The sequence below is a fragment of the Rhipicephalus microplus genome, chromosome 4 (assembly GCF_043290135.1).
Source record: "Rhipicephalus microplus isolate Deutch F79 chromosome 4, USDA_Rmic, whole genome shotgun sequence".
NCBI classification, from domain to species: Eukaryota; Metazoa; Arthropoda; class Arachnida; order Ixodida; family Ixodidae; genus Rhipicephalus; species Rhipicephalus microplus.
In genome coordinates this window covers 226,281,595-226,293,531 of record NC_134703.1, presented here as the reverse complement: position 1 = coordinate 226,293,531, position 11,937 = coordinate 226,281,595, and the positions used below count along the sequence as shown (strand labels likewise).

Sequence of the window (11,937 nt, the reverse complement as noted above, 5' to 3'; positions counted from 1 at the left end):
CTAACCTTAGTAAGCAGTGAGTGGAAACAAAATACAAAAGAGAAAAGAATTTGTTTCAGAAGGAAGGCAATGTAGGGGTTGTGTTTTTTTAAATGCTACAGACCACTTCTGACCTGTAGCAAATGGCCTTAATTGAAGCTCAAAATAAACAATTCCTAAGCATCTACCTTTATTCAGATCAAAAATTTGGTAAAAGTCATTTGCATTAAGGTAAATACAATTTCTCAAATGTAGTTACATTATATGAAAGAATCACTGGCAAGTGTAAACACTCTTGATAAGAAAGAGCACAGTATAAAGTCATGGGAGGCTAACAGCAAACAATACTGAAGCTGAAGTTAAAGGCTAGAGGGCTGTTTTTTTTTACATGTTGATAGCTGTCATCTCCAGTTGGTGGTTCAAACCGAATGACATTGGTAAGTAATATGCTAGAACCTCTACTCACGAGTTGCACTTAACTACTAACATTACCAACTGTTATCTGCCCAGGCCTATCATTTTTTTAAGTACTTGAAAAATGATTCTTATTATATAATTATAGATGAACAGTATATTTTGGATAAAAAATGTTGGCCATGGCATCAAGATATATGGCCCAATTACGATTTTTCTGGTTTATTCTCTTACCATGCACAGGCAATGGTACATGAGTTCTGCAACTCATTTGATGTGGAGTACACTATGCTGCCACATAAACATGCTGGGAAGTAGAAAAAAAAGCAACTTGTTGATCACACAGTTCAGTATTTCAGCACTCCAGAGGCGTATATCTCGTGCCTGCAATAGATGCTTATGCTTCAATATGGCAGTCTCTCTTTTATGGTATTTTTTTGCAAAACTATGTCCCTCTTATAAAATGGTGGAATGGGTTACTTATATCACATTATACGGCAGGGCGCCAATCAACTGTCGCACAGGTGGACAAGAGGCTGCTCTTCATCAAGCCTCCTCAGTGCTTCACTAGGTTCCCACACTCGATCAGAGAACGTTGCCATTGGAAGGCGAGTGAATGGTGCCACTGGCTCCTCTTCTATGCCGTGCCATGCTGCTCAGAGATCCTGCCACAGCGCCACCTGAACCACTTTGTGCTTCTTGTTGAAGCTGTGTACATACTCCTTTTAGAAGAGCTGACTTCGCCACAAGTTCAGCGTGCTGGTAAGTTGCTCAGATTGACTGTAGAGTGTAAAGGGTTATCCGTTAAGAGATGAAAATGTTTGCTTGATAATTTTCTTAGTTGCAAAGTCAATACGAAAGGTAAAATTCATGCTCAAATACAGGTGAGCGTAACATGGCTCTCATAGCAAATGCTTTTGTTCTAATGTGAAATCTTGTGTGGGTGGGTTTCTTGTTGCTTCTAAAAAGTGTGGTTGTTTAAAAGTATGGTTGTTTAAGAGTCCCTTTATAGACTTGGGCCTTTTAAAGAACAAACGCATTCCGTAGTAAAGTTGGTGATGATCATGTCTGAAAAGTATAAAGTGCCCAAGTGGCACATAAATGGTGGAAAATTAAAACAAAGCTGTGTTTTTTTCGTTCTTCATTGAAGTTAGATTTGAGAGAGGCAAAGGCAGCACACACGCATTCCACCATATGGTGCACTGCTTGGAATTTCCACAGCTGGTTGTTGTTCGCTTGATTCTATCTAGCCTTATGAAGGTGGATCGCTTACTACAGCGTGTGTTTGCAGTTCTTTGTTATACAATGGGTAGTGCCAAGTGCTTAGTGTAAAGGCGCTGAGAAGAAATGCAGAAAAAAATTTTGTGGGACAAAGGCGCAAGCAAGTGCAGCTTGCAAGACCGAAAGAAAGTCATTGGGGCCTTGTCACTTCACATTATGTGGCTTGCTCTTACATCACAATTTCAGAGGACATAAGGGAGATACACCACTTGTGTGTGCTAAACTTAGAAAAAGGGGGTGTGTGCATTGGCTGAGTCTGTTTTGTTTCCTGTAGAAGGCATCATAACAAAACAGTTCACATTCTTTGAACCAGCTCTATAATGAACCAATCTCAAATACAGTTCAGAAGAGATGCCCCTCATACAGTGCCTTGCAACTTGTTACCAACCATGATTCTCAATAAGGTATGTGAAGGGCTTTTGTAGTAGCCATATGTTTCTTTGTGACCTTGTGACGGGTTCGGTAAATAAAACCAGTCGGGCTAGCTGTGAAACCTTATTCTCTGGAGAGAAAAACAGGTGAGCGTTTCATTTACCTGAAAAAAATGTTTTCACAAAAACAAAAAAAAACACAAAATGGCGAATTCTAAGATCAGCAAAAGGTAGTCTAACAAACACTGGCAGTTCTCGTTAACAAGGGGAAACCCCTACGAGTCTAAAGTCTCTCCAGTTCTTGAGTTGAAGTCCAGACACGCAAGGAGATAGATACGGCTCACTAGTGGTTCGCGTTCTTTAACAGTCCAGCGGTGAAGCTGCCGTGGGGGCAGCGCTTAAGCTCAGGCCCATAGCTCGACGGCTCGTTCCCTCTCCCGGTAGACGACGTCATCTGCAGCACTGTCTTCAGCTCGAACACCAGAACCAGACCGTGCCGGGAACTAGCCGATAGCCTTGGTGGTGGTTGAATCGTCCCCAGGACTCCGTAATTGTCGTCGCCGGCTAGGTGCATGCCTTGACATCTCGGTACCTGCACCTGATAGCTCACATTCGGCATTCTAGCCGCGTTCTTGCTTGCTTGCTTGTTCCTTTCTTTTGTGGCTCTCACCCACTAAGGGGGATTGGCCAAGAAGCCGGTGGTTAATGCAAGTCAATACCTTTAGATTTTCTAGACTAGGGGAATATGATTACTGTGTTTTGACTGTGAAATTAATTTGCCGCAATGTAAAAAAAAGCACCCACACGATTCTTCCTCTTTCTTTGATGCCGGGGCTCTGGATTCCTTTCTGCGATATTCTTGTGGGTTTTCTCCTTTTTCAATTACCAGTGTTTCACGCACTGGCACAGGTAACGCATTGTCAGTAGTCCATCTTGCCGTGCCTAATTAAAAAATCACTTCACCCGTACACTTCACTCATATAACAGACCTTAATGCTTTATAGAGGAGTTCTCTGCCTGATAATCATATTAGAGAAATTAATAAAGATATAAATTTATAGAAATTAACAGCAGCACAACAATTATGATAAATATTGCTCTCACATCAACATGCCCACCAAAAGTATTAGAATCTAGCATCACGTCATGGCAGTTGCCTTTGACCAGGCTTACGACCACATACATGAAAATTTTGATGGTGATGATGAGTGCCTGAACACTCACTGTGGAGATAAATGAAACAATATGGCAGCTGTGATATGAGCTGGTTATGGCACACAGAGACATGTGCCAATGCCAAAGTTTGTATTGGGCATGGGACAACTAGCATTAACCAACAAATATTACACACTCACCTGTGCAGCCCCCCCCCCTTCACAGTAAAAAACATTTACCTCCTAAAAATTCATGCTGCATTACTTAAGGTATATTGCCACCTTCTCAGAAATCTTTTTTGATTTTGATGGCTTTGTGTTGGCAATAAAGTGGCTGTTTAAAAACCCAATTTGGGCATATTAGACAAAAAAGTGCAAGTATTCACAATGAATTACGGAAATAGTCAATAATATGCCTCCTCCTGCCCCTTATTGCGGGAACGATATTAAATACCGATCCTTTAACAGCAAATGAAAATCACCTGGCGGTGATGTAGCTGTACAATCAGGCTATGCAGTGAATTAGAATATTTGCACTGTTGTCAGTAATAAGTATAGTATATTAAAAAAACAGAAGAGGGTAATTTTAGATGGTTGCAATCCACTCAAAACCTTGCATCAAAAGCCATTGGCAGTTTCCAATTATTCAAATTCATTGTATAGATTATTGTTCCATAATTAAGCATAGGATTTTCATTGAGAAATGTTAAATCATTCAAAAGTTATGACTTTTGTTGCAAGAATAAACTAAAATTAAGCATTATATGGGCAATAACCGCGTACAAACTCACGGGACGAAGAGAATAGACACAAACAAGCGCTGTTTGTGTCTCTTCGTCTTGTGAGTTTGGGTGCTGTTCCTGCCCATAATATGTCACCAACTAGGCCAACTATCAGTCCTGCTTCAAAAATGAAGTTTTGAAAAAAAAGAAATAAAAGGAGTTTTCCTCTAGCCACTAGGCTCATAGCTGGGACCTTCCTCAGCTGCCACAATCCTCGTTTGGTGGTTCAGCTGCTCCTAGTTTTATAAATGTTTTTCTTGTCAGCCATTGACTGGCGGTTCACAATCTTCGAGTGATTGCGGTGCTTGCAGAGACAAGCTACTGTGCTGTTGTAACTAGGATTGATGTCAGCTTGCCTTAAGATATCTATCGTGCCACCATTTCGATTACAGAGCTGACATGTTCAATCTAACAGTCCAAAGAAAGCGGTGTGCGAGCCTACGTGGACAGTTTTGGGGACATGCTGCCAAAGTGCCCGACTGAAGCATTCATTCATGTTTTGGGTTTTTGCGCAGGCATAATTCATAAAAACATATTTAAACAGATGTGTGCCTACACAGTCTTTTCTTCATATAGCATGTCTTTCAAAAAACATCACTTGTGCTTGTATTGACTTGTGCCCAGCGGTTTCACTCAATTGTTTGCAGGTGCATCGACTTTTTACACTTTGCATTTCAGCCTTTGTTTAACTCAGAACTTAGCCAGATTTTGTTTTTATTGGCAAGATGACAATCTTGGTGAACTGATAAAGATAGCTTTCACAATGGTAGTACAGCACGTTGGCGCAATGTAAACATTGTGTCACATTCTGAGCCTCAATACGAGCAAATAATGCAATTAGCAATACAAAAGGCCACAATTACCATTACTCCATCTTAATAGGCTTTACAATACTTCTTCACAAACCAATCTAAATGTATCCTGCGAATTTGGGCACAAGTATAACTTTGTGTTACTGATCAAAATGTAAGTTTCATTTTCACAAAGCATCACTTCCAGATTTAGGGAAGTATACTGGTAATTTAAAAACGAAGATAACTGTCGAACAGAAATATATAGAGAAGTCGTTTGTGCTGCAGAGCAATCCTGAATGCCTGTACATTTGAATATGTTGAAAAGGGGAGATAGTTTTTTTTGAAGTATTGTTTTCAAAGGTGGCGACGTACCTTAAAGGGGTGCTATAAAGAAAAATGATTTCTCTTATATGAATAAACTAGCAATAGAAAGATGCCCGATAAAAAAAACCTCAAAGGAAACACTATTGCATAGCTCACGTCAACTTAAAAGGCATTTTGTAACATAGGTAAATAAAGCTCACGTACCACCAGAAGTTCACTGACACAGACTGTGGTCATAGCCAGTCAAATCAGTCGCCGGTGCTATGTAATGTGAAAAAAAGCTACGTAAGGTTATGCAAGAAGCTGAAAACTCGTTCAACTGAGCCATTGCAATCAATATTGATGTATATGTCTAAAGCCTTGAAACTAATACACAGTTATTCAAAGAGTTTAAATTTGTTTGAAAATGATTCTTGGGACTTTCTTTAGCGTTTCAAAGTGTTTATGCTAAATTATCAAATCCGTTTCGGGGTACCTTAAAAGCAGCACATGATGTGATGTGCAGCATGCTTTTTAGCATCATCTGCATTGTCACTGTCACTGTTGGTGCTTTCTCGACCATTTAGTTCTTGTGAAAGATTGTTGTCTTAAACATGGTCACTTTCATAATTGCTGTAAAGAAATTAAGAATCGTCTCCTTTGATATGCCGAAACTACTCCACACCTCAATGTTTACAATGAAAGTGGCGTGGCTCAGAGAACATTTTATTTACAGTAAATTTCTTCAATAAATATGGCGTTGTAATCAGACGTCAACACAACACAAATATAAAACAAGATGTATGTTGCCACCACCACCAAAAACTAGTGCTTTCTAGATGGCCAGTGTAGTGCCGGTTACTGACACATTGCCTTCGGAAGAAGTTGTGCTGAAGTTGCATGTTACAGTTCTAGGTGTTTCTGTGCAGCCTCTGTTTCCAGTTCCCGTTAGGACGAGGTCTTTACCACACTGCTTCTAAAATAATAAGACTTGATATATATAATCACTGCCTTATGAAAACTTGATGTTTTGTGCATGACGAGTATTCTGCCCCTGTTCTCATTTACCGCATTGTTTTACCATGAAGAGGTGCAAATGTCAAAGTGGCATTACTAAAATGCACGACCTAAATTAGTTTAATATCTTCATTCATGTAATTTTTGGTTTTAGCATTGCCCATTGCGTCATATTAGGCCTTTTGAAGTGTTCAATTCCATTCAGAACTACAGCGTTCATTTAGTACTGAATATTAAAATCCAGGTCGTCTGCTACAAGAGTTCGTCTCCCGGACGAAGACACTCTACAGTCCACGCATGATGACATTTACCCTGCATCAACTGCTGCACCTTGCGTCTTCTGTGGAAAGGTTCGGGCCACTATGGGCACACTCTGCCTTTGTGTTCGAGAGTGGCAATGGAAGACTGCTGAAGACAATCACGGGAGCAAAAGGGGTGCCAAACCAGATTGTAGAGAGGCTCGTGATGTTGCAGCAGCTGCATCTTGTCACTAAACTACGGTCCTTTGAAACTAAGGTCAAAGATTTCACCTGTTCTCTTTTTGGCTATCCGAAAACTTTGGCAGTGACATCTATTGACTCAGTATCATTGTTTGGAAATCCTGATCCTCCGCCTGAGTTGACAGCAGAGGAAATCAGTGCTTTGCACTCAGTGTTTATGTCTGCAAGTGATTTCTATGAACATTTTCGTTTTGCCTTCAAGAGAACAATTTTGCATAGCAGGCATTATACGAGGGCAAAAAAGAGTGATAGCAGCATTGTGCGCACTGCTGAAGAAGAATATTTCGTGATCGACAGGATTGTTGTTGTGCAGAATTTCTCACACAATCCTGAAGAAATAATTCTTTTGTGCAAGAAAATAGTATGCACTGAAAGTAATGTCAAGCTGCCTGGCCACATTAAGGAGTTTTTTTTTCACATGTGTCTAAACCATCTGTGTTGAAGGTTTCGGATATTGTTGCACCTTGTTCGTTACTTGCATTTCCAGCTGATGAGAAAATGTATGTGTGTGATTTGCCGAACTCCATCGAACGAGACTGATGCCTTATGGGATATGTCATAGCAATTTCTAGTGCACAAATGCTGAAGGGACACTAAAGAACAATACAGTTGACTTCCGCAATTAGCAAATCGGCGAGGAAAGCGAAAAAAATTCCTCTTGCGGGAACTTATGTGGCATGAGAAAGCGACAGGGAAGAGGAAATTGACTGAAAAACATTTTATTGCAAAAAGTGTGTTCGCACACTGTATCAACCCTTCCTGCTGTTCACAAAACTACGCGGACACCACTTTGTCTACGTCCGGGAACAGTGCAACCATCCAGGTTTTGCTTCTAGCTCCCACGCCATTTTCAAGCATACCAATAATGGGAGCCTTCTTCTTGCCCTCAAATAATGGTGCCCTTGATGATTGTGGACAGCGAGCTGGACGAGATGCTGCATTCTTAGTAACGTACATTCTTTCTTTGCCCTTTTCTACCTGAATGACAATTTCAGCCTTATTTACTAGGGTGATGAACTTCCGCTTTTTCATTGAAGCGGGCATTTTTGTGGGCAGACAAATCGGCTTTCACGATCGCTTCATGCAATTTACGTTGGACTAAGCATACACAGTCACTGCTACCACTCCATACACGCGACGACGTGCGGCAGCAATGGGCACGCAAAGCCAACAAAGCTAGTGAACCACAACTTACTGCAGCGCAAGAAGCTCCATGTAGATGCCAATTTCGCTACCTAGTCTATGATTACGAGTTAGCATAATAAGCGGGTGTTTTCGTGCAAGTCTTAAAATATTACCACATGACCACTGTAAAGTTGTCACACATTCTTGCGGTTTGCATTTAAAGGTGTAAAGGTGTAGTTACTGCTAGTTAAATAAATTTTTGGCTTGGGCACTCTGCAGTGGCTCGTAGCGATGAACGAATGATCATCATCATGAACGCCAGCTTCTCTTTTTCGTAAACAGTCATGGTGGCGGCTACCCAAGTGCACTGTGGTCATAGTTTTTTTGCAATTCAAGTGTATTACTCATGCATTTGAGCAATTTATTAATGCAGGTAATGTCACGATAGTGAATTATTTACACACTTTTTTCTAAGAATTTCGTTATTCAAGGACTTCTGTTGAAATATGTTTCGTATTCGTGAGTCATCAAATGTAGTGACTCTCTTGTGCATTTACAGATTCTTCGAAAATATTTCGTCGCAGTAAGAATTGGGTTCCCTCAAAATTTAGTTATTGCATGTTACGACGGTACATAAACTTAGCCTGAACTTCTAAAATGCCATTCCAGAAACCTCAAGGTGCATGTTTCATAAAAAAACGTTAGTTTGAAAGGAAACCAAGGTTCGGTAGTTTGCATGCTATTAGCAAGCTCAGAAGTAGGCTTTTCAGTTCATTGCATTGACAAAGTGCAATACTCAGTTACTTTGAGTATAGAGGTTCCTTCCAAGGCACCCATCGGTAAATTAAGTCTTGCCCTACAGCTGCTCTTGATCAAGTTTTACGCGAAATTTGAGCAACCTATGACATCGCAAGGGTAGGGCAAAACTTCTAGGTTGCTATTAGGTGGAATTTTATGAGCCAGCATTGCACACTTAGCAGCAATGAATAATAAAATTATGTTTAGACTATGCCGCATCAGCGTGCAGAGCTTGGCAAAAATGAAACCTTTTTTTTTCACCTATGTGTTGAGAGGCAACGGCACCAGAAATTGTTTTCTTTCAATTTATCAAAAGAATGCACGCGTAATATTTTATACCATTTTGGAACCTTTTTTTCTGATATTTCCTTTTGCAATCTTTGTTTTTTTAAGGCAGTCTTACTATTTTTCTAAATTATATTGAGGGTCTGCTACGTCACGATTTTTGCACTATTGCATTCCACTGGTGGTGCATGTTGTGTGCTACATTTGCTCAATTTCTCAATTACTAATATGCAAATCTTTAAAATGCTTTAGATGTTCTTGGACATCAACCTTTCACTTTATCATGAATAGTTGTTTGCTTCAAGTGTCTTTCTAAGGGTACTGACACAAAAACTTTGGCCTCGCGTTTTTCTGCTGCAATATATTGCTGGGGGCCTGTTAGTCATAACATGACGCATCCTTTGCTGCAGCACATGACAGATAAATAATTATAGGCCCCTCATTATTGACCACTTTCGGTTTCGATTTGAGAGAGAGCTTCAAACACGAGAAGCAACCGAGTGCAACTATCAACAGCTAGTGTGTGCAGCTCTCGACCACACTGGCACACAGAACTGTGACACACTTTTGCACGGTAACAAACCTATGCACATGGATATTTGTATACAGAGCTCACTTATTTTGAATTGAATCGTTAGCAGCTATTACCATGTACCTGAAGAAATTATGGAAACTACCTTGACATACTCAATCATAAGTGCACACATTCAATCATTTGAAAGGCATCAGTATGAATATGAGTGAGTGACAAGTGTCCTGAGAAAATCTAAGTAAAAACATCAGCGATTACTTACATGAGTGCAAGTTTCCATGTAGCATCATTGTGAGGGAATGTCAATGAGTGCGAGTTAGTCTGAGCTTGAATGCAAGTGACTACTCATGATTTGAGTGAGTGACGAGTGATGTGATCATGAACATGAGTGAACACTCAATGATGAGAGTAGGCGTGAGGGGGCGAATGGGTGAGCACTGAAGGGGGGAGTAGAGGGAATATTCTTCATTGAAGTTATGTGTGGATGTGAGTAAAGTGTGTGTGCAAGTAAAATGAATACTTATCAATGCAAGTACCAAAAGATTTCAAGCAAGCCCCCCCCCCCACTCCCCCTACAGCGAATAATAACCTTACCAGATTTGGGAGGGGGCACTTTCTCGTTGCTCGACTAGTCCCTGGCACTTATTTAACACCTCCCGCAAAAGGGAGAAGGGCACTTGCTTGGGTGGGGGTGCTTGCTTCGCATTTTGCAGTACCTACAAGTCTGATTATGGGTAATTGTCAAGGGGTGTGAGCAGGTGTAGTATGACAATTATATTGAACAGGCAACTATGAATTGGAGTTTGTACTCATGCTTATAAGTAACATTTTTCCACGAAAACTTCTGTATCTGTTTTATTACTTTTCCATATGCATCACTGTTATTCCTGTGATACTACAAGCTTTTTCATTACTCAAGCCTGTTTTTCATGCAATCTATACCTCATCCCCAATAATCATGATCCTGTAAGACTGCAGTATATAGAAATAATTAAATAAATATTCGGGATATCTCGGTCTACCCACAGTTCTTCATCACGGGGGGGGGGGGGGGAAGGTTCATTGCAACTCTCTTGCCCTACTTTAAAGTGAAAGTATGAGGCATATTTTGCACACTCCCCTCTTGGGGGAAACCTGTAGTTTAGGTGAAACCTGTTTCACCTCTTAGATGAAACCTCTGACTGTATGTTCATGCACTTTCCATGCACTAGCTTAAAGCCATTTATCGTGTGCGCCTTACAAAATCCATTCGTTTCCAAACCGTTTGTGTATTAGATACCCCTGTCACAGTAGACATTTCAGTGTAATTCGAATGGAATTAGATTTGTATATAATGAGATTATGTGGCTGCTACAGAGATATATACCATTAGAATTCAATGAATTAGGCAGTTCGAGAAACACATTTGCCGTCACAGTCAAACAAAATGTCTACCTTCTTAAGAGGTCGCATTCAGCATTACCGATTTGACCTGCATGCATGCGTACATGCTAATAATGTAGCTTTTGTAGGGCATCTATAATTTGAACTAGAATGCCGTCACAAATGTCTCTACTTTTCACCTGAGTGGCACTTGGATGCCGGTGTTGTCGGCGATGATGTAAACATACGGATGCCTCTGGGCATGTATATGCATGTATCCGTAGTGATGGCTCAGCTGCATGAGCGCAATGAACCCAGGCAGAGAAGAGACTCTTGCTTTCATAAAGCTGCGGCAGTTCTGTTGCAAGCTGTTCACGTGCATGTGCAAGACCGTGTTTTAAAGCGAAGAAATGCGAAACGCTCTGGGTTTTTGTTATGTATGAGGTTATGTGGGAGGTTATGCACCGCACGCCAGGTGTGCATATGTTACTTCGCATTCTAGAAAACCTAAATAGACACAATAAGGACGTTCATTTTGACGCTTTCTTTTCTGTCATGGTGCGCATGGTGTGTTGCTTGTGGTTATTCTATCAGCTGTTTGTACTGGTTAAGTGGGTCATTCTGGCTTATAGTGGCCATAAATTATGTGATATATAAAAATTCTGTGCACATTTATTTAGCAAATTCTTTCCACTTGTCTGTTCAGAAGAATAATAAAGTAATTGACAGTTACAAGGGAGCACCCACCCTGTCTGTGTTTCTTTCAATTGTGTGGTAGTTATTTTTGTGCGAAACTGACTATTCATTTCAGCATACCTTCACAATTTTTATCACTCTACATTTCTTTTCATCAACCTTTCCAGCAATTTCTTTCTGAATGGTCAACATTGATATCATGTATGGTCATAATGGCGTTACTTTTTTCGGGATGTGTACACCACATCCCGAAAAAGCTTCACAGTTAGGTAAATTTAGTGCAAGGTCATGCCGTCGTTTGAACGCCAGGTTTGATAATACATAGACGGCTACTCCACCATGATTGCTTGATGGTCTGTGTGCGTATTCAGATGAGTAGTTGGGGAAGCCGAAAAGATTTTTATCAGCGTCTGAAAGCCAAGTTTCGGTGCTACAAATGATAGGAAAGGGCTTTGTGATTGTAGAGAGAAGATTTTGAATGTCGTCGTAATGTTTCCGCATACTACGAGCATTGAAATGAATAAGCGAACATGAGCTGTTAAAA

The 11,937-nt window shown here is 40.5% G+C and overlaps 1 protein-coding gene across 1 annotated transcript; it reads left to right on the top strand.

The window, feature by feature from the left end:
• Positions 1 to 407: 407 nt before the first annotated feature.
• On the top strand, positions 408 to 11,436 carry LOC142814492 (uncharacterized). The gene is made up of 3 exons (XM_075893258.1): positions 408 to 416; positions 918 to 1,155; positions 6,340 to 11,436. Exons 1-3 carry the CDS (start codon positions 408 to 410, stop codon positions 7,035 to 7,037), a joined length of 945 nt encoding a protein of 314 aa, XP_075749373.1. The 3' UTR covers positions 7,038 to 11,436.
• The last annotated feature ends 501 nt before the right edge of the window (positions 11,437 to 11,937 follow it).